At 44.7% G+C, this 24,138-nt stretch overlaps 1 protein-coding gene across 11 annotated transcripts in view; it reads right to left on the reverse strand.

The window, feature by feature from the left end:
* The window catches only part of agrn (agrin), a 248,933-nt gene that overhangs the window by 143,590 nt on the left and 81,205 nt on the right, over positions 1 to 24,138 (reverse strand). For 9 of the 11 annotated variants that reach the window (XM_034591670.1, XM_034591667.1, XM_034591668.1 and 6 more), the window contains one exon: positions 10,813 to 10,851. In XM_034591670.1, coding sequence (XP_034447561.1) covers positions 10,813 to 10,851 — 39 coding nt within the window. Of the gene's footprint in view, positions 1 to 10,812; positions 10,852 to 15,197; positions 17,515 to 24,138 lie in introns of those variants that run through there. The other 2 variants (XM_034591673.1, XM_034591676.1) reach the window with 2 other exon arrangements.

The raw sequence follows: 24,138 nt of genomic DNA on the forward strand, positions 1-24,138 counted from the left end.
GGCTTTACAGCGCATCCTTTGACAAACACCAATCCCTGTTTGTTTACCTGCATTGGCTAGAGGGTGTGCTGATGCATAATAATGACAGTGTGTGTCTGTGTGTGTGTGTGTGTGTGTGTGTGTGTGTGTGTGTGTGTGTGTGTGTGTGTGTGTGTGAAGTCCCTCAAGCTAGGCTCCTCCTATCTCGAACACCATATCTCATCTTTTGCAGGAGGACCACTGTGACCAATCTAACACTGCCCCAGGAAGAGAAAGTGTGTGTGTGTGTGTGTGTGTGTGTGTGTGTGTGCGTGCGTGCGTGCGTGCGTGCGTGCGTGCGTGCGTGCGTGCGTGCGTGCGCTGGCTGCCATCTGCCCCTGCCACTGGCCTGTCTCTTTGTCACAGCTCCTGACCTGTGCTGCCCACTAACAGGCAGTGCTGAACCGGGCTGCCGTCACTAACAGCTCCAGTTCAGACGCACTCCAGACAAAAATGGACGAGGGCTAGAAAAATACAGAAAAGCTTCGTTATCTGGTGGAAAGACAAAAAATACAGGGCGTCACATCATCACCCAAACCAATCCGTGTTGCACTCAGCAATAATGGAACTAGTCAGGGGGGTGGGGAAAGTGATTGAATCGTAGCGTGGCATCAGATGAACCCAGCATGGCACTAAGGTAATTGCACATTCTTTTTTTTTTCTTTGGTGCTTCAGTTCGCACATAAAAGTCTCATTTTGAACAATGTATTGCCTCTCCGGGGATTGATGAGTGTTCCATGGCTTCGAGACTCTGAATTAAACCCCACCCTACGTGGGCGTAAATGCATTGACCCATTGCTGTGATTAAGTCCAACTGAGAGAATACACTGATGACCGTCCACTTGGCAAAACACATTTCAGCACCGCAATGATTTATTGACTTGATCGAGCTGATTTTGATCTTTTATTTAAACCTGAGCTATTGAAGGAGCAATGCATTGTGGGACCATTCAAACGCTGAATTTCTGTGCTCGGAGCAGGGCTCTGTGAGAGGCGACATTTAGGCCAACCTGTTTTATTCAAAGTTCTCCGCCATTGATGAACAAACACATGCACGCACACACACACACACATTGCCTTCACTTCCTTCTTAATCTTTCTTCCCTTGTCCCTCTGTTGTTCTTTCCCCTCCTGTTCACTTCCATCTCAGTTTTTCTCTTCCTACTTCTTTTCAGTGTTACACTCAGTGATACTTGAAACAGTATAACAGAAGAAGGTATATTTATAAAGTTTTTCAAAGGAAAAAAAATAGGACGAAAAGATTAAAAGTAAGCAAATATGAGGGTTAGGTCCGGAAATGAAATGTACGGCAACAAAGAAAAAATAAATCTCTATATATATACAATGATTGATGATCATTGTGACAGTGCTGCTCAGGTTGGAAACAGCAGTTTTCCATAGCGTCGTCAGCTGTCAGCCTAACTGTCTCTTCCTTCCTCCTCCCCTCACATATTTCCAAAGAGCCGGTGCACCAGTGTTACATTAAGTTAGTCCCTCCACAGCAGCTGTAGTGCTGCTTCATGCATGAGCTGCCTGCACAACTAATGGACTGAATTAGACACGCTCCTTATTCACTTGAGCCCAGATGCAGGCATTTGTCCTCCACATTTCCTGCAAACCAAAACTCACCTGCAGGTTGCCGCCACCGTTGGGGGTCAGCGTGTGTGTGTGATGATATTATGGTGGGAAGTGTTTATATGTTACTTTAGAGTGAGTAGAAGATGGAGAGCATATAAGTATTAAAAGCAGGAATGCAAAACTAGAAAAAAAAATTACAAGCAGGGAGTGTGTAAAACCATTTTGTCCTCAATCATTATTTGGCCGCTATCGAGCTGATTAAACAACCCTTCAATGAGGCCTTCAATCAGGCTTGATCTAAAAAGCAAGTATCTCAAGTACTGCCACTCGCAATCGTCAACATCTTGATGAAGTGGCGTTGGAGCGATCCGTCACTTAATTCAGAAAATTAGTTAAAAGCCATTAAAATGAAAGAAAAACGTGTCAAGCCGCAGACGAATAACCAATAAGAAGTGAATTGTTACAGTAAGATGACGTTTGGCTGTGTAGTGACAGGAGACAGCTGTGGCAGATGAGAGCCGACTGACACCAGTGGGAAATGTCACAGCTAATTCACATCACACTGGATGCCTTGTGTTCGACAAGGTGTGTGTATTTGTGTGTGTGTGTGTGCATGCATCTGGATGTGTGTGTGTGTGAGAGAGAGAGTGAGGGGAGTATGAGCTCACTTGCAGTGAAATGTCACGTGTGCAGCACATGTTGAATGCATACGACTGGATCTGAGTGCTTTGCAGTCACTTGATACACAACCCATTCAACCATATATCAAGCAAGACGTGTACATAAAACTCTTCACTCCGGGCGAGGCTGATGTGTGTGCATACTGGAAGTCTGTGTTTGCAGGTGTGTCTATCGTCAAGGATGTTTAAAACAGATTTACTGGAGCAAAGACACATTATTCTCATCCTCGTGTGCAACAAAACGTCTCAGACAAAATAAAAAAAATGTCTTCTGGTATTGTGTTTAAAGGGATACTCCAGAGATTTATTCCTGCACTATCGTAAAGTTGGGGGCTCACATGAGATGTATTAAAAAAAAGAGACCGGTCAAGATTGAAGCAGCAGAAGCTGAGAGGGTTTCGTAGACTCAGGTCTAAAGTAAAATGCTACATTTCCCATAATGCATTCAAAAGCATCTTTTAATTAAAACAACTTATTCTTATCCTCACATCGTTGAATTACCTCTCCCAAGTCTGAGATAACTTGCTAAAGAGATGCATTATTGCCTGTTAAACTTAACCCGGATTTTAACAAAGGGTTGGACCCAACCATTTCCAGTAAATACAGCAGCAGAAGCGCGCGCGTGCGCACACGCACACGCACACACAGTGTTTGCCTTCAGTGACATCGACCCCTAATTATAGAGATACAGACTGTACTGGGGTGCATGAGGCTCCAGTGGAAAAACAAGCTCTGCAGAGAAGATCTGCACACACACACCAGCCTGCCTGTGGGATTATTACAGGAAATATTTGACACTTTCTATATGGACTTTGTGCTCATTCCATCGCATGAATTCACACAAGATGAATCCTGTTTGAATAACCAAATTACAGAGACACAAACACCTCGAGGCACATACGTTCATATGCTGCGTGCAATCAAGAAAAGACACAAAAACTTCCCTCCTTCGCTCAAACAATAAACAGAACAGCTAAATTGTTCAAATTGTTCTCAATTCCTTATTCTATTTCAATTTCTCTCCTCCCCTTTTTCTTTCTCTCATTATGGAAATGGGAAGGCAAGCAGACATGCAGACCCCGGCACACTCTTTATTTGTTCTCTCTCGTGGATGGCTAAAAAAAAACTGAGAGTGATGTAAGAGAATGATGTGCACAAGAAGGGAAAAAAGCAATATACCCAGCTAACATTTGGAGGTAGGGAGGTAGGTATAGAGAGGGAGGGAGGGAGTTAGGTAGGGAGGTAAGCTGGGGAGGTGTAGGGGGTAGGTAGGTAGTAGATATAGGTAGGGAGGGAGGTATATCTAACCCTTATATAGATGTCTATATATAGGTTTCTCTTTTGAAGTGCAGGGGAAGAAAAAGGAAGGAAACGTACTCAGAGATCTAGATGGATCATCTACAACTAATCATTGTGACACTGTTTTTTGTGCATAACCATTTTCCATTACCATTACATATGACATTTATTACATCTTAAGATGTTGGAACAAGAGGCAGATTTAATATATACACTAGGTGTATATATCCATCCATTTCCACCGACATAACCTTCTACATAATTTAATTGGGGCTTCAGCACTGAGGAATGTTAAAAGAGCCTGAGTAGGCAGATTGTGAGGAATTATTATGGGTAAAAATGACTCGGGTCGGGTTCAACAATGAGGCAGATATGTAGAATAACATTCACAGAGCCAGGTGCATATCTGAGAAGGATTTTGTCCGCCTCACGTGTCAGCTTCAGGACAAAGTCAGAAGTCAGTGCTACTCAATACTCACTCCTTATTCCTGCCACACGCTGACGGTGGCGGCTCAGTCTCTGCCATGTGCACACATGAGTAAACCATTGACCACTGGAGGGAGAAAATCAGCAAACCCTGAACATACAAACTGCATAAATGCAATAGTTGCATGCATAAATGATAATTTTGACTTTGACAAGTGGATAAACTTTACCCTGCACTCTACCACTGACTTTTACTCCTGTCCCACTGTGGCATATAATATGTTGTCTCCCTCCACTCCCCAGGCCACGATATATAATATAAACTGAATATGATCTGCATTTCTATGAGTTTCCTTACACTGTGGGAAAAGGCCGACCAGAAACATTCAAATAATAGAGATGTACAGTCTTTTTCTCTCCCTTTCTTTCTTTGTCTCACCAGCTTGTGCCTCCTGTCTCACTCCGTGCTATCATAAATCTTATTAAAGCACAGTGACAGGGCAGCGATCAGCATGCTACACAGACACAGACACACAAATCAAAGCACAACTTGATGAAATCCCCCCTTCTGACTTGTGTGTGTGTGTGCATGTATTTTGAAAAAAAGGGGAAAAGGACTAGCGGGGCGTAAATGGTGTCGCTGACATGCTGCTGGGCCATGTGTCAGTGTGTTGTAATTGTGTCCAGTGGAGCCTAACACATATACTAATCTCACACACATAAACACAAACAAACGCATACACACACACAACCACAAACACCCACATGCTTCTTCTTGACGTCAAGGTCCAGAGGCCAAATAAAAACGCCATGACGACAACAGATATAGGAAAGAGCATCCCACTGTGTGTGTGTGTGTGTGTGTCTGTGTCTGTGTGTGCACGCTTGTTACGGGGGGTATTTGGTTATATTTTTATTGCAGCAGATGGAGCAAGCATACAAGCAGTGAATGATGAACAAAATCTTTACCAGCATGGATATGGGGCTCTTCTGTGACTTCATTGGACAGGTCCACAACTAGTTCCACATCTGGTTGCCATGACAACCTCTCATAAATGTACTGGTACAGAAATCAAGCAAACACACTAATGTCATCTCTTATGAATTGACAATTGCACAGAGGCAACTGTTCCACTCCACAAAGGAATTTTCACGCGTGTGTTTGTGCAGCTATCCTTAGTAGGACTTCACATTAACTGCCAAACCAAAACCTTATCGCTAAGCTTAACCTCGACCAGTTCATGCCTAACTAAACCTAACCACAAGTCCCATCTTACCCCAAACCCTAACCAGCAGCTCAGACATGACCGTTTGCCCCACTAGGACTGCACTATGGACCCCATGAGTTACACTGGTCCTGATAAGGTCAGTGTTTGTACTGGGAAAAGTCCAAAAGAGGCAACAAAAACAAGCACACACACACACACACAGTTAGTGTCTCTTGAACATTTCACCTCTTACCTCTTGTTTTTCTTCACTCAGCCAGAAACAATGTTTAAAGATTGCAGTTGAACCTCAGGATGTGTGCATGGACACACACACGCACACACACACACACACACACACACACACACACACACACACACACACACACACACACACACACACACACACACACACACACACACACACACACACACACACACACACACACACACTTTACAGAGCCCCTTACATCCGATTTCACAGTTTTTATCAACTTTTTTCCATGCCCGTATCTGTGCATGTGTGCCCGTGCGTGTGTGTTTCACAGAGCAAGAGAGCAAGAGAGCACTGAACTAAAGATGCCTGACTCCAACAGACGCCGTCACTTCTGCAGAAAACTGAGACATGTGCAGGATCAGTGTACGTGGGGTGTCAGTACACAGCACAATGCTCCATTAACTTGCGTTTCTCAATAAGGCAAACACCGGCTGGGATGCAGGACTTGTCTAATAGCAGGATATCACAGCATAATATTTTACAGCAACACACTGACACGGCGTGCCACTTATCTTCCTCTAATTAACAACCTGACAATGAAACTCTCTGCACCGGTTACACTTCCCGGTGTTGTTGTTTTCTGACTGCGCCTTCCAAGAATTAAATGATCGTCTGCCCATCACAGCTTAAAGTGGAACGACGTCGGAAACAACTTGCTGTTGTGTTAGTGAGAAGGAAGGATGACGCAGCCTTGCACCGGTGCCGAATGGCTACCCTGCCGTCACCGTGCAAAGAACATGGAGTGCCTGTTTAAAAAGACGTTAGGCCCTTCCGCATGATAATTACATCCAATATATGACAAAGAGATGAGAACAGGTGGGCTTTCAACCAGCTCTCGGCACTGTCATGCCGAGTGATAAGAGATTCGATAAGCAGCTAGAAACTATTAATTAGCTCCCATGGTTTCATACTGTCTGCAGAGTTTTGTTTACCCTGCTAAAGACATTTCTTCTATTCAATTTCAGGGACTGGACATTCTTGAAATTGTATTTTCTATTTCATTGTTCTTATCAAATCTCTTGCTCCGCTCTTGCTTTAAATCTCTGACACTGATAAAGCTGAATTGAAGCTGATATGCCGATGGCAACTGTGCAGATCAGTAAGGTTTCTATATAACGGCGAGGCCTAATGCCAAGAAGTCAGACGTAGTTATCGGGGTTGCCGGCTGACAGCCTCTTGATCACAGCCACAGATAGCTCAGTGTGCCGTCCGTCCACATCAAACAACTGCTGATCCTTACAAGGCCCAAGGTCCTGGAATAACCTGCAGCAGCGGTCGGCGGGGGTTGCTCCTGCAGCCAGGGGACATCTCAAAACAAACCGGCATCACTAACCGTGTAAACAATTACTCTGTGTCATAGGGAATCAAAAGCAAATAGTGTTGCACTTTACAGCTCCTGCCCACTCAGTTCTCTCCTCTCTGGCTAATATTTTTGTTTTTGTCTCCTCGGACGACTGCCTCTGACCCATCCTGGCAGATCGATACTGAGTGAGCTAGGTGAGATGAGGCGAGCCTTAGTGGGAGCGCTGTCCAAGATGGACGGTTAGATGTGGGAGGTGAGGGGACATTTGCCTTTGCCTTTGACCTTTCTTCAAGAAAAAAAAAAACCCTACTTACTGAGTTCTACAGATGCTCACAAAAGCATCTGCTGAGTCCACAGACGTGAGGGGAGCCGTAGGGATACAGAGTTCAGCCGAGCACTTTGAGAGCTCTGTGTACTTTAAAAGGGCAACAAACTTTCCGTTGATTAAGTCAAGGCTGCCCGCTCTGCTTTTCCCCACCAGCCTGCACAATAGTGGGATAACAAGCTGCTCTCTGTTAACAGCCGGACATGACAACTCTTGTGTGAAATCGCAATCCTGGAGAGGTAACTTTACAGTGTACCTTTGATATCTTGATGTGAGACATTCTCAGCCGGTACCCCCGCCCCGGCTTAGAGATGAGGTAGATATTTTGCCTCTGTTGTGTGAAATCTATGATGTGAAAAGATTTAATTAAGATAGGCCGAGGAGTAATAATTAATTCCGCCTCTCTCAGAGTCAGGCTTACTGTCAAGAACACAGGGAAAGGCTCTGGCCGAATAAATTACATGAGGGTTGTGCGCATATGTGTGTGTGTGTGTGTGTGTGTGTGTGTGTGTTATTCCCCCCTTCTGAGGGGGTTATGGGTGTGGAGCATTTACTGTGTTCTCCCAGAGCTGACAAAGAGTTATGTCAGTTCTTTAGGAAGTGGTGCTGCTCTCAAAATGTAAGTGAGCCCGCTGGCACTTTTTTTTTAAGGCTTTCCACCATCTTTGATCAAATCACATTACAGTCCAGGAGTTTACTTTGTCTATCAGCGAGGAGCATCCTCTCGGGAACGCTGTCAGTGACAAACGCCAAATTGAAGGATTCAGAGCGAATGGGCTCCTGCCAGGCAGATTGTGCGAGAGGCGGCTGCAGTCACAGGAGACCTCTGAACTGTCTGATGCTCCGCTCCTCTATTACGCTCCCTTTCTTTTGAGTCGCTGGCCTATTTTGGATCTCGTCTGACCTGTGTTTTGTCATCTAAGGTTGTAATATGATGAAATGAAGGATACCTCCCGGGAGTCATCTGCACCTGATTTTCCTCTCAGCCCGAAGACCTTGAAACAGATTTCAAGAGGTGATTCTCTTGTTTGTCCTTGTTCAGTAACGACTAGATTTGCTATAAATCACATAATATAAATGTCTACTTTGGTAATAACTCCTCTTAAATCTCTGTTAAAATACATGCCATAAATAAACTTGTATCTAATCTCTATAAAACATTATTACATCCTCCTTCCTATGTCCTTAGGTGGACAAACATGTAGTGTTTTCACTGAATGTAGACGCTGACAACTGGGGGGCCAAGAGCCTCATTTATGAAGCATTTCTGGCAGTTGACCCCTCCTCTAAAGTCCAACGTTAATCCCTCTTGCTGCAAATTCTCTGAGCTTTCTCGCGTTGGCCAAACACGCAACAACTGTCTTATTATCAGGAGACGTCAGGCAATAATGAGCGCGGCCTGAGCCGAGCAACTGCTGCTTTGAGCTTTCAGAAGAAGAGCCTGATTAAAGGCCTCTTTGTGACTTTTGTCACTTTTTTTGACTGGTGATTATAGGCTGTTCAGTGAGGAGGATTCGTAAGCTATTTGCGGGTGGCGCGCACCATAAATATCTTCTGAGAGCTTTGCTTATGTTGTGCCGAAACTGCAATTTTCCACAGCAAGTCCCAAGATTCTTTCGCTCTAATGTGAAGAACAAATTTCTTTTTTACTTTCTGCAGAATCTCCTCGTGCTAATAAGGACGTCTCATCAAACGCAGTTCAGAGACAAACTAGGCTGTTTAAAAATGCAGAGTCCTTGGTATCTTGTCTGTGATTTCCTGTAATTAAGTACTGGGGAGTGGAGCGTCCTTGGCGCTGAGGACAAGTTCAGTAGAAAAAAAAAAAGCCATGTGCTCTTTGGAGCAGATTTGACTAATAGCAGAGCTACACCAGGCCTCTGCTTGTCGACAACATCTTCTAAATTGCGCCTCCACCACTGCTAAAACCATGCATCTCCAACAAGTGGCCTACTGTCGTATTTGGGCCAACTCTAATTGTCTCACTAATCTCTCCAGCGTTAAATGACCCAGAGAAACTGCGTCCCACAGGGCAGGCTTACCCACTGATTGGAGACTTTGCTTTTTGTTTTGCTTGGCATATTAAAACAGCATAGGCTGCTGATGGAAAGCCTACAGAACTATTGCAAATGTAATTAAGGGCTAGCAGCGGCTTTTAAACGGTTGACTAGTGCAGAAACAAACTGTGCCCCTAAGACAGAAAAAAAAAAAGTTTAATACTTGGGAAATGAGTGGCTCGATCGATAAGCAGGGCGTTATTTCTTTTGTAGAGAAAAATTCGATGGAGGACAGAAATGAGCTGCTTCACTGCCTGCATACTGTTTCTCATTTTCCCAGTAGAGAGCCAAAATTTATGGCAACATTTGCTTCAAAAACAGACAAATACAGACCTCTCGGTGAGATATAATGATTTGTCAAGTCAATTTCATCTGTCATTAAAACAAAAACAAACGGCTGCTTTGAACTCTGCCAGCTGCAATTGAATATGCAGCGGTTTTGTGATATGAGGCAGAAAAGGGAAAAAATTTGACTCCTGATGTGTCGAGGTGAGGCCAAGTTGAAAAACGCTCCAATCAAAAGAAATGATTTATTTATCGAAGTCAAACTTCAGAGCCATTTCACACAGACGGCAAAGAGCCTATTGTCCCGATGTGGACAGACAATCACATTCATAATAAACCGCCTCTAATTTGATACATTCTTTTTAGGATGACATTTTTCGTAAAACCGATTCTCCAAACAAGCCTATAGAGCAATTACAAGACACAGACTCAGCAAGCCCCCACTGTGGCCTTTTGTCCCTGGCATCAGCTGGACACCTCGCATCATTAGAAACATTTCTATCCTTGTGTTTTCTCCCAACAAACCTCTGGCTTTGTAAAAATCCGCACAAGCAGGAGGATACAACACCTTCAGAACTAGTCGGAGCCCGTCCCTGTCAGCGCAGTAAAGAAACACGACGCCAAAGTGTATGACACTCACTGTGATGCTGCTGATAAATATTCATGACAGCAGCCTGAAAACCAGCTGTTTTCCTCCAATTAAAACTTGCCGAGCTCCACCGTTTTGGAAATAAATTGCTACTTTCTTTAATTAACGGCGGATGTTACTGGATCAGAAAACGGCTGAAACAATACAGCGGCAATTGCAACGATTTATATATAGTGTGTGTGTGTGTGTGTGTGTGTGTGTGTCTGTGTCTGTGTGTGTGTCTGTGTGTGTGTCTGTGTGTGTGTCTGTGTGTGTGTCTGTGTGTGGGTGTGGGTTGAGAAAAGCAAAAGGGATAACAAGGTGGGGTGACGGTGTTGCTTTGCGCCAACAAACCCTCAGCAGTCTGCAGTAATGTAGAATACTCTGGGACAGGGGGGGATATTATCCTATTAGACCCCATCAGGCGGATGTGAATGCTGCCACGGTAACAGGTATTGAACATCAGCCCGATTGGCTGTGTGGAGCAGATCAAATCAAGTCATCAAAAGATCTTTCTCACATCAAAGCCCTGAGCAGACCTGGCCACGTGCCCGCCATACCAACGGCCGTGGATACAACAAGCGGGAGCAGCCAAATCTGGCAGCGCACACAGACGCCTGCCCACTTCAAAGGAAGCGATGACCGTCTGAGGTCATTATTTGCAGGCACCCCCCCCCCCCCTAAACACTGGTGGTCAGTGAAGGCCGAGCAGAGAGAAATCACAGAGGACTTACCATCAGGAGGCTGGGCCGGTGTGAAGTGAGGAGGTTTGTCTGAAAGAGATAAAAGAGAGAGAAATAGGTTTTTAGTTTTGGGGGGATTCAGAGACTCCCCTGGGGTGAAGGCAGTGTAATTGAGTTGCTATGAAAAAAAAAAAAAGACCCATGCCTGACTTTTCTATCTAACACATTCTAATGCTGTGACTGGGCCCCTGTGGAGCCCAGCTGAGCTGATCGGCAGGGCTACATTTCAGCGATAGCAGTCTCATCATTGTTGTGACATTCATTGTTTCTATGGTCTCGTCTCAAACCACACTGCTTGACTCTTGTTATTATAACACATGAGAATTGAGAACACTGGTGTTTTTATTTGGGGTTGAAAAGTGTGAGAGGGGATTTGAAATATCAGTGATGTCCCAGTGATGACAAGCAGTCCATCAATGAAAAGGACTGCCCGGCCCCCAACCCCCAGCAACCATATGCAGAATGAATCACAACTCGTTTCCTCCAATATATCAAATGACATCATGCTTTCTCTCCTGGTCAACACCCAGCAGACGATGACATAAGGCTTTGTAGGATTGTGGGAACCATAAGACCGGAGACCTGCAGTGTCAAATGACTGAGTGTGGAGCAACTTTCAGGAGCAAAAACCTCATGAAACCCGAGTGCTTTGCAGTTTTTAAATTTGGTATTTAATGGTTGAAACTGAAGACAAACTTAACCAGGCAATGAACATGAATCGATAAATGTTTATGTAATGAAGGTGGATGAAGAACGTTAACTTTACTTTTAGGTTTGTTTTGCCGGGACACAAAGCACAAGCAAAACATTTTTAATTAAGACTGCAAGTAACATTAATTTTATGAATTTATCTTTAATAATATTTTTTATCTCAGGTTTATTTTTGGGAATATGACTGTTTAGGCTCCAAAAAATGTCTCAAAATGAAAACAACGAAAAAGCAATTTCCAACAGCCTGCGGGGACGGCTTCTTATTACTTATATTGTCAGAAAAACAATATGAAAACCACAAATATTTATTTTACAATATGAAGCAGAGACAAACAGCAAACTGTCATTTAATTTAAGAAAGCATTATGTTCCTATCGAATTCAATTTGTGGCTAATGTATTTTCGGATGATTTGCTGATTGATTAAACAACTAATCATTTCATCACTCAACAGAAAACATCGAGGAGTATCAGCCTCTTGGTGATCTTGGTAGTTCTACAGCATACAGACATATAGACATACTGGGGGTTGATGACGCTTCTTTGGGTCGACAGACGCAAAAAGAAAAAAAACTAAAAGAAAACAAATATCTCCCCGTAAAAAAGCAGGGAAGACACTGACGAATGTGTCAAGAGACTTTGTGGTGATAAGAGCCGACATCGGTGTCTGTGTGTTATCAAAGAAATCACGTGATCTTCGCGGCAGAGTTAATACGTAACTTCCTGCCTCTGTCTGCTGCACCCGGCTGCTTCACCTCTCTTTTGAATAACGCGGAGGATTTGTTGCTTTTGTGAACGCATCTGTGCAGAAAACCTCTTGCTGTGCGGTGCATGTGTGAAAGGCAAACTGCGGGTAAACTGCGTAGCCATTTCTCTGGATTTTACCCGCAGGTCATGTCTGAAAACGGCTTGAATGAGCAGCCTTTCACAAACACCATCATGTTGCACTGGTCACAGTTTACCAGAGCACCACAGTACCGAACACAAACCCAACTAAACCACCATCTGCACACTCACAGTCAACTAGGCTGTCGGACTCACTAAGCCGAGACCTGATGAGTTGTCAGAGCTGCCTGCGCTGAACAAAAACACCAACACACACATTCAGAATGGATGTGCAGCCACCCGGGCCGTCTCTCCAATGTCTCGGCACTGTGAGAGATAATGAGGAAGATAACACACATCACATCAATTACGCCGCTAACACATTTTTCTGGGACCCCGTCAACCACTGCGCCGAAGCCTTTCCCGGGACTTCTGCTATACCCGTCGGCGTCCCGAGACTGAGTTTTAAATTTAGGCTCACTTAAAATTGCTTGTCAACAGCCAGGCTTCAGGGGAGGAAGAGAGAGCGAGAGAGGAGAAAAATGAGGAGAGGGGAGAGGAGAGGTGAGGCTGGTGATACATGTGAATAATGAAGTGTCTGCTGAAGCTTTTTCCCAGTCAGTCTTGGTGGTAACTGATTTCCAACTTGGGGGGGGGGGGGGGGGGGGGGGGTGGAGCAGACATGCACAAGGGCTGCACTTCATGTCTGAGCACACGCAAACAAACAGGAACAGATACAGGCGTACAGTCGCACCAGGCAGAACAGAAAGAGAAGGTGGCGCACAGAGTGAGCCGAGGTGCCGGGCGAAGCAAAATGATTTCATCACATTTCCATCACGAAAGGACAAGATAAGGTCTTTACATAAACATATCAGGCTTTCCCATCTCCACCTGCACCTGGAGAAGCCTGTGCGAGTTCCTGTTCCTGTGTGAATGTCACAACATAGCCATCGTTCACCCTATATCTTCAGCAAATCAATATGTGTTTCACTTTGACATTTAGCATTGTGCACAAAGACGTGTGTGTGTGTGTGTCTTTGTCCGTGTGTTACCTTCCCCTTTGGTTTGCTTGATGTATAGTTGAACAGAATGATAAAGTGAGTCTGTTTCTATGTGTGGGCTCCATTGGCAGAGGTCTGAGGGTGTTACACACAGTGTGCATGTGTGTGTGTGTGCGGTTGCGTGTGTGAGCGGGGCGGAAGTGCTTCACCCCATATGGTGAAAACTGAAATTGCAAATCTGAGGTTGCTTGACTCCTCTAACACCCCTCCTCCAAGCGCACACACACACACACACACACACAAACACACACACACACACACGCACACGCACACACACACACACACACACACACGTCACCACTACCAGCACTATCACTATCCCCCTCCAGCTGTCCTTGTGGCCACATGGCGAGGGCACTTGGCAGCATAACAGACTCCCTTTTACTTCATCAATTTCGGCAGCACGCATTTCTTTTCTCTCAGTCCTCTGAGTGGAGAAAATTGCTTTAACTGAGTTTGTATTACATCTGTGGCAGAAATTGATTCTGTTACATGACGGGGATACAAATGAACCGTTGTGCTACTGGTCAAGCACACCCGCCAATTAAAATGAGGAGGACAAACTGATAAATATGAAGGAAAGATACAAACGTAGAAGTGAATGAGGCACACTGACGTAAACAAAGAAATGTGACGCAGTGGCATCCTCAAAGCGACGAGGACTCAAACACATCAACAGGCTGATAACAGACTATAAGAGAAAGTCTCAGGAAAAGGGATGACGTTAAAAAACAGCCATGCCTGAAGAGAATGAACAGAGTCTCTCCCCTCGACGTTTAAACCACTTCAACCTGAATTTGGCATCATGAAAATGACGGTGCTTATTTTACTTATTTTTTTACAATTTGCAAATGATTATGTGGCACAAGTCCTGAGAGTTATTTACAGTCTAAACAGGGAAGGCACTAATGGCTTGTGTAGGTCTGTGAGAGAGTCAGTGTTAATGTAGACTGGGGAAGCCCCAGGCAAGCGTGCTGTTGGTGATGTAAAGAAAAGAAAAGGTTGCACATTGTTTACAGGTGACCGGTGAATTTGAGTTGTATGGGAAACAATTGGCTCTTTGAGGCTAAACCTGTCATGACTATAATTGGGTATACGATCTGTACTTAAGCCTCATTTGATATAGGTCCCTAGATTTTGATTTCAAAAACAGGTATCAAAACAGATTCTTCTGGACAACACAGGCCATGTTCAGACCGGATTTTCACACCCGTCGTGAGAGATCCAATCACAAGTGGAGTTAAGTTTTACACTATTTTCACACCTGGCTTTAAAACGAGTCCTGGATGCGTCTAATGTGACCACTTGTGATTGGATCTTGCTTCCCTGCTCTATATGCAGATAAACATATCTATTTATACATATTTCTCTTCGCTAATTATCTTGTTTTTACCCCGTCTGACTTTACAGATGTTTCCAATGTCACCGTGCTTCAGTGTGTTTTAAAAGTTTTAAAGCCTGCAGACAAACAATGAAAGGAGGGGGGCTGTGACTTTAGCTGTCTTGATGTCCCTACTCAAGTGCAGATAAGGCTGTTATGAGAGGTGAGGTTAGAAAAAGGACATTTAATGCAAGCTATGTTTTATGTTTAGTACTAAACCATTTCTTTCAAACTAAACTTTGACTCAAAGGCAGCGCTAATGCTTTAAACTGGGGTTTATGGGGAGGGTTGGGTTTCAATTCACAAACAGTGAGCGATGCATTTAGGTATCACAAAAATGCACTAGAGACGACAACACTTGAGAACAACAGTAAAGTTGAGTGTTTTGAACCAACGTACAGTTGTTGAGGAACAGGAGCACAGCGAAGCCCAGCGTAGATGTGGCCAGCAGGATCAAACAGATGTTGCAGGGGATCATAAAGTAGCGCACCACCAAGGACACCTTGTGCTGGTACCTGCGATCCCGCTCCGGCGGCGTTGGCGACGGATAGTGGCACCCGCTCATGCTCCACTCCAATGACCCCCTCCCCTCCAGGGTGGAGGAGATGACGGGGCGAGGAGGGCGACGAGGGGTGCCCAAAGACCCGTTGGAAAAAATGATGGCGGTGGGATAAGGACAGAGGATGAAGATGAAGAGAAAATACAAAGCAAAGGAGATTCCGTAATGGTCCGTGTCTCAGCTGTGGTTCCAGCTGAGCACCGTGGCGGGGACCCGGTGACTGTTTCTGGATGAGAATCGCAGCAGCAAGCTTTCAGCGGTTTCCAAGTAACGCATTTTCAGAGATAATAACATCCATTTGAGAAATGAGGACAGAAAGGGGGACAGGGTCGATGAGCTCCTACAGCCCCCCACCTGTCCACGCAACCTCCATTGAGCTGTGTCTGCTGGGAAAGAGACAAACCGATGGGCTTTCAATGTGTGAGTAAATGTGCGTATTTTGTGAAGTGTGTTATACTTACAGTGCAAATATGTGTGTGGATTTAAGTGGGTGTTGGTAATGTGTTAGTAAATGTGTGTTAAAGCGCTCTTGGCATTCATGTGTGTGAGATGCATCTGAGCCAGAAATGTGGCCATTGGGATGTGGGTATTTTAGGATTGTCAGATATCCACAAGGAAAACTTCCACAGGAGACTGACAGTAAATCCACAGAAGGAATCTTCTCAGTTCTTCCCAGTGACCCTGACTGGTAATCAGACGGAGGTGGAAGGGGTCTGACAGCGCCGGCTCCTTGAGAACTCCCTTTCTTTGTCAAAAGCCTTTTGAAAACAAGCCAAGGTCTGGTGCTCACCAACATGTGGTGTCACAATTATTACCCTATGAACTGATTTCTGAGCATCTTTTCTTGCCTCCCTGTGGCTGCTGCCTATTGGGGCAACAATGCTTGTCTGCTCTCCTCAGCGATGATTTGCGTGGCGCTCCTCTCAGTCAACACAACTGCTTCTTTGCATCCGAAGGACTGACTTCTTGAACGGATTGGTTTGGGAGTTCCTGCCACGCTGAACAGATATACAACCACGGCACGCAAGATCTGTCCAAACCTGACACCGTCACCAGAGCAACTTGTGTCTTCTGCAGTGTGATTAGCCGGATGGCTGGAAAGCAGCTGGCTGCCTCTCGCTAAACCATATGCTCCCGGGATCGCAGAAATGGTTTGGGTTCCCTCCCCTTCTCCCCCGTGTGCCTGCCACGCCTCCTCAGTTCAATAACCTTCATTCCTGGCCACTCTCATGTATTGGGTAAGCAACTGCCCCCACACGCTGCTGGTGTGCTGGGACCGAAAGCAGGTCAGCAGAAGTGACGGAGACGGGAAAAAGTTGGGAGAGGAGGACGATCACAATCCCCTCTCCACCCAACAGTGCCGACCTGTGTCCTCCCCCAAGCAGCCACGGATGAGCAGGAAAATACAGAGACACTCTGAATGAATAACTCACAGAAAGAAGAGAAAAACCTGCACGATCAGAAATCAACCAAGAAGCTCGAGGCGGAGATTTGTCAGGCTTTCTTCCCTCGTGTCAGCATCCTGACAGAAAATCCCAGCCTAATAATGAGAGGAGATGGTTCTCATTGGGTCCTGATCGTAGTAAGACTTGGGTTGATTTTCTTTCTTCTGTTGTTGCCTGTCAGCAAAGAACTTGTCCTGTCTTTTCTTTTTTCCCTCTGGTTTGTCGTCTCTCTGTTACTCGCTTCATCAAGCATCCAGTCCCTTTCTCACTGCCTCTGTCTTGTCTTAGTCCAGAGGCGCTCCCCGTGTCCCGGCCACAAGGATTTATGTTCCAGATTCTGCTCTGTGGGGATCCAACATTCACTGGCAGCCAAAACAACAAATTAGGCTCCGGGTATTCATAGCATGCTTAATCCCCAGACAGCAGGTAGTGGTCCCAGTGTCAGCGCACTCAGTCAGCCAGCTGAAGCAGGGAGGAGTGAGTCAATGAGAGAAGTCAGCGAACAGACAGAGCAATACAGAGGGAGAGAGAGAGAGAGAGCGAGAGCGAGAGAGAGAGAGAGAGCGAGAGCGAGAGAGAGGGAGGAAGTAAACAGGAGGGAGGAGGAGTGCTCGCAGAAGGAAAAGCAGCTCATGACACTTCAGTCCACCTTTTTGTGGGTTTTTGTGGGTAGGGCAGAGGGGGGTTGAGAGCAAAAAGCAGCAGCGTGTCCCCAGTTTCCCAAACGCTCTTCTCCTCTCCACGCACAGCTCTCAGCCAGCGGAACGGATGAGCGCATAATGAGAGAGAGAGAGAGAGTGAGATACGAGTGGGGGAAGTGGATGAGGGGCTGCCTTTAACAAAGGCGGACGGGAGGAGGGGGTTGAAGATGGGTGAGGGAACAGGAGAAGAAAAAAACGAGCAAGAATAAAGGCTTTGGGGAATAGTACTCAAGTCCTGTCAGAGAGGGGGGCAGCAACAGTGCAGCAGGAAAACAAAAGAGGGCCACGGTCTTGGGAGATGTCAACCAACTCCTCCATTTGTTTATAGCCTAATCAAAAGAAAGTCTCCTCCACTAGAGCTGGAGAATTTCCACAAAGATTTAATGAGGCAAACTCAGAGAAAATAGGCATGAGGCGGAGGAGGAGGAGGGAAGAGAGAGAAACTTTAAAAAAGATTAAAGTCAATCACATATTGAGTCTCTCCAAACAGCCCAACTCGCTGGTTTTTGACCGATATGTGCAACCGGTGCAGAAATAAGCCTGAGAAACTTCACATGCGTTCCACACAAACAAGCCAATTTTCATTAATTAACAATCCCATTTGGATGCTTTTTCCGACTTACTTTCATGGCAACAAGGAATAGGTTTATTTTTTTCCACCCCCCTGCGCTAAACAATATAGCAAAAATGAATATTCAGCAGATCTGGCAAATGATCTGAGGCAGAAGCACTTCTATAAACTATTTCATGTCTTCTTTTTGGCCCTTTTTAATGCAGCGCATTATTGCTCTTCTAATGAGATAATGAGGTCAGAATAGAGGGGTGGTTACGCTGTGTTTTTGCAAGAGCCTGCATCAATATCTACTTTGAACAAACTCAACAGCAGCAGATGCAAGGCGGAATCCATCATCAATTATTTATGTTTTTTTTCTTCTTTGCTCTCTCTATCTGTGCCTCCATCTCCATCTCTGCCGTTCACTCCCCCCCCCACTCTGCGCTTTACACAAGGGTGCGCGCACACACACACATACGGTGATGCACATAGTGGCTGCATCCATAGACGAATTGCATGAATGCACACACAATTGTCTTTTCCCTCAGATAGAAATGAGCACACACACACACACACACCACTAACACACGCACACCAAAATGGCTCCTTCTGTCTTTTGGTCCCTGTTTTCAGCTTACAAGCTAACACTTGGACTCGGACACACATGTCTGTACACACACACACACACACACACACACACACACACACACACACACACACACACACACACACACACACACACACACACACACACACACACACACACACACACACACACACACACACACACACACACACACACACACACACACACACACACACACGCACAGGTATGTGATCTTGCTTCTCACCAAAGTCATTTATCTCTTTGGACAGAGCGTTCATTCCCAGAACTTAGCTGCGCTCCATGGGGGAGACTCTAGTACGAGGGGGCCAGGTTTTCAGACTGCCCGCTGAGGGTCAAGAGTTCAGTCCCTCATCATCAGCAACACCACCCACCCAGAGGTGCCTCCCCCTCTCCACTCTGTCCGGACACGATACCCCAGACAGTCCCCATCAGCTCTCACCTTACGTAACAAAACCTGATTGATGGACTGACTGAAAACCAAAAGGAAACAGCTGCTGTCTTATTTGTCGCCGCTCTTTTGTCCTCTCTTTTCACTTTTATACATAACAGTGTCTTTATCTTCCCGATGATTGTCTCAGCAAGTGGGAATTTCAGATGCAGCAAGGAGTTGAAACAACTGCAAAACAGAGGCGTGCATAACACATCAGCATCACAGGTTGTTACCATGAAATGAAATGTCAAATTCTCCCAGCAGAGGGCGAATGGGAGTCAGCTTGCCTGGCACTCTGCTCTGTTGCCACGACCCAAATAATATCTTCCGTTGACATCAAAGCCGAGCCGCTTTGATTCATTTTTAATGCCGCAAGTATCACACGAGGTTAACATCTCTCTCCGAAGGCTTTGAAATGGCAATTTAAGAGCCAAAGGAGCTGAACTACTAATGGTGTGTCAGGGGTAAAAGTTGATGTGTGTGTGTGTGCGTGTGTGTGTGTGTGCTATTCTTTAAGCAGAGGGGTAGAAATCTGTCACTTTCAATAACTGATTGACAGTTATGCTTCAATCAAAGTGTGTGTGTGTGTGTGTGTGTGTGTGTGTGTGTGTGTGTGTGTGTGTGTGTGTGTGTGTGTGTGTGTGTGCATGCGTGTGCGTGTGCGCATCCCAGTGCACTTCCCGGGCTTCTGGCTGACCAGCATTAATCTATTTGATCTTTTAAAAGAGAGAATTTATTGTGAAATTATGTGGAGAAACATCCTCTACCAAATCAAATAGATAAAGGCGAAATGTTCTTCATACATTTTTCATACAAGCTACATTCGGGCTTCACTACCACATGGTCATAGGTCAGGTCTTATATTTAATATTGTTGAAACTTTGCAGTGATTAATGATATCAGCACTGTATTGTATTAAAAACACTTCATCAGTATTGGGTCGGTGCTCTGAGCAGGAGAGTAATTTCCAATTTAACAAATGAAATGCGCCAATGTTGCAAAAAATCCAACTGACAGTCATTTGTCAGAGATTTTAAAGATGACTAAGCACACAAGGGCTGAATTTCGGAGAAAACGACTTTCTGGTTAAGAACTGATGAAATAAATACAAAACTAAGTCACTCAGTTTGATGATATTATAGGATGTCATTGGGAGTTTTAAAACCTTTTCTAAACTCACTAACAAAGAACTATCCTGAGTCAAGAAATACTCAGCATCAGTTCATTCATCACTTAATCTGTTTGGGAAACACTATGTGTAAGGATCTTTTGCTAAAATGCAAAAAGGGCTTTGTTCATTTGGGTTTGTATCAAAGCTTTCTGTTGATGAATATACCAACCAATACCGGCTGCTGCTTTCTTTATCGGCATTAGAGATCATCCTTCGCTGTTGTCCATTGTAAATGATGGTTACATGATGCTGATTAAAAGAATATATGTTAACAGATTCCTAATTTGTTGCAGTGACAGTCATTGCAGCCAGTGGCATCTCAAAGCTCAATCAAGGGCAACTGACTGCATGTTACTATATAGACCTGTTGCCCCAAATAACATGAACAAGCTTCAATGTCAGGCCACAAATTCAGCTGTCAAGGGCATGAGGTCACCTTCCTGAGGCCATGTCCGAGTCATCATGTGTGTCAAGCCGTGCAGAGACGCCACCAGGTGAACCAATCGTCTCGCTAAGATATTAACTCCAATCACCAGAGGTCAAATTTCCCTGAACCGTCCAAAGGATTCCCAGACTTTGCAGTCATCAGGCCTCCAAACTGAGGAGCAGTCAGGGCCAGGCCCTCTCACAGCTGTGCGTGGCTAACAACATTAACCTCTGTTGATTGGAGATGTAAGAAAAGAAGAGTGGGTGGTACAAGAACAGATGATGAACAAGATGTTTCCACGACAACTAAACATCAACACTACAATAAATGGATAAAAAAAAAAAATACAGTTCATCTGCAGACAGAAGCAACAGCTGGGAGGCAAATAAAGACATTAAATATTAAATGTCTTTGTCAGGTGTTGGGCCTCAACAAGCCTCAAAAACACCTGCAACACTGCACTCCTCAAAGTCTGTGAAAGTTCTTAAGACTATGAGGAAGAATTTACAAACTCTGGAAAGTTTTCATATTGCAATGATCTTGAGGTAAACATACAAATTTCACATTATAGATTACTCTCCCAGGAATGTGCATGTGTTTGGCCCTCACAGGGATCACACATTGCGTTCCATCGCATTGTGCTTTGTCGCATTGCACTTTGTTGCATTGCATTGCATTATACACTGCACTGTTATGCCGCATAGCGTTACGTTGCATTTCATTTGCACATCTGTATATTGGCCTGGCTGTATGAACATGGCGTAACAAGTCTCTTCCAGTTGAGTTCAGTTGGGCTGAGATCCAGTGGCCAAGAAGACCATCAATTGATCAAATTGTATTTGTAAAGCCCATATACACAAATCCCAATTTGTCTCAGGACTTAACAAGGTGCCACATCCTCCACATGTTCGTAACCCTCAACAAGAGTAAGGAAGAAAACATAGATGTGAGGGATCCCTCTCCCAGGATCAGGACAGAAGTGCAATAGGTAAAGACAGCATATGATTCAGTGTAATTTTCATACTCATCAGACCATAACCTGAGCAGTTGTACCCTGTGCGTTACAATTTATTATGTTTTCACACTGATTTATTAGTATCTATTTATTATTTAGCTGCATGACTTCAACAGACATGACCAGTCCTTACACTTGACTACAGGGGATAAAAAGCTGTAAACGGTCGGCATACAAATACCATTTCACTCACACTAGTACCTGAATTCCAATGTCCTAAGTTTTCAAGTTAAAAGGACAAAAACCTGTTAAAATGTGGTGTGACATTACTCAATGGCTTCCCACTTTATTTAATATTAGTGCTGAATATTCAGATAAGAAGGTTGGTGTTGATTCAAAGTCAAAATACGCTGTTGCTGACTCAGCGTATGATGATGGTGCAGCCTTCATATGAGCACGACTGAGAGAGTTCCCACACCGGGTGGGCTCCACACAATGTGACTCACAATGTGACACATCGTCCAGTATTTAATGTCAACTGAGTTAAACCATGACGCTAAAAGCAGTGAAATGCAGCCTATAGCTCAACATGAATGTTCACAAATCCAAAGGTCACAGCCCTCGGGTCATCCTGAAGTCTGGCTATTATGTAAAATACATGGATGGTTTGTGTAATCTGTGCATGTTTATGTTGTTTAGACCGTGAACCAGTCCTCCAGCTGATGCTGTTTAGCCATCCAGGAGGAGAAGGAGTCAATGGTTAATAGTATCCACCTGGCAACATTTGCCTCCTCCTTCCACTCCATCCTGCACTGCCATGACCTGCTTTTTCAGTCAGCTCGTAGCCTGGGGCCTCATCCAGGACGTGTCCACTGCTAAGCATTCAGTTCCCTCTCATTTGGTGAGGATTGTATTCCTCGCCTCGGGGCTCATCTGGAAACATGGCCTGAGGGCTGATGTTCTAAGGACCACTGCCCATGGGCCCTCCTCCTTCCTTTTCCACCACTCTAAATAGAGAAGAACTAATCTACGGTGGAGCGACTTGTTATTAGCAAGTTCTGATTTCTGGGCAGCCCCTCATACACATCAACACCCACAACAATAATGATTACAGGATGTAATATCCTCCCTACTCCACTGCCTTGCCCTGTTATTCAGGACTTCAGCAGCAACAATTTCCCCTCAACAGTGATGGAGGAAATTATTCCAATGGACGGGCACAGGCAGGAAAATAATGAGAAAGAGAATGACATTGCTAAAAAATAAAAAGTAGGGTGACAAACAAAGAAGAGGTGTGAAGAGGAGAAAGAGAACAACCTGACAGCTTGGCTGTGGTGGGTAGAGATAGTGGAGAGTGACACATATCCATGCGGCTGGCATATGCAGCCAATTGTGGCAGCAGCACAGGAAAGCTAGGAGGGAATCATAGGAGGAGTGGCTGGCCCTGACAGGAAAGGCAGGGCTAATGAAGCTGAAGGATGATGCAGATGTCTGTCTCTGGCCAAGTCAGCCATCTGTCACAGGGAACTGGCCAAGTCACACTCTGGCCCCATCAAGCGGAGAGAGCGGTGGGAGACTTGCGATGACCACTCATTTTGAGTTGGGAGCTGTCCTTTGAATATGGCCGATGCCCAACAGTGGCTTACCTTGCACTGGTACGGACAGAGGGCACATAAACATACAAGGGTGCTGTGCTCAAAGAAAACTTGGCAGTGGATGTTCAGATTCTTAGGCCTTGATTCATTATTATTTAATTGATATTTCTTAATCTCAACTGAGAAACTTTAGACAACAAATTTTTGCCTTGACCTTCTCACGCGAATATTACAAGTAGAGTATGTTTCATTTCCCATTGTCATGTCACCACAGACAGCCAATGTACGGATGCTTTATACACATTTATTTACACAAACATTTTAAAAAAGGTAGTGAGTAGTAAAGGAGAACAGTATGGGAGCCCTGAATATTACTATTCAGTGAGTTAAAGAAACATTAAAGTCAACGATTCGGGGAAAAGTCATTTAAAAGCTAAAAACGCTAAGGCCATGGGAACATTCTGCTGTCCACAAATGAGGAACGATGGAAAGACGGTAAGTAACAAATTCTTTAACATTTCTGGCAAATCAAAGGTTTCAGTTATTTAATGAGCAGCATATCTGAAGCACAACAGTGTCATTAAGTACAACGTCTTGAACTAGATATATTCTATTTTAGATTCCAGCCCCATCAAAGGATTTGTGTAGTGTACAGTGAATCCCTTGTGTGCTGCATTAAGACTCCTGCTTTCTCTGAAAATAAAAGGGCTGGTACCTTTTGCTTAACTATTGCATGACAGATCAACACATACAGACTACACACAAGCCAAATGAACTGGCATTTAAAGTGACAGTGATACACTGGGACCCTGTCATTTGGTTTTACAGTAATGAACCCCCTCTCCCCCTTTCCGCTTGTCTTTCTTTTTATCTTTT

This window comes from Hippoglossus hippoglossus, chromosome 7, assembly GCF_009819705.1.
Source record: "Hippoglossus hippoglossus isolate fHipHip1 chromosome 7, fHipHip1.pri, whole genome shotgun sequence".
Lineage (NCBI taxonomy): Eukaryota > Metazoa > Chordata > Actinopteri > Pleuronectiformes > Pleuronectidae > Hippoglossus > Hippoglossus hippoglossus.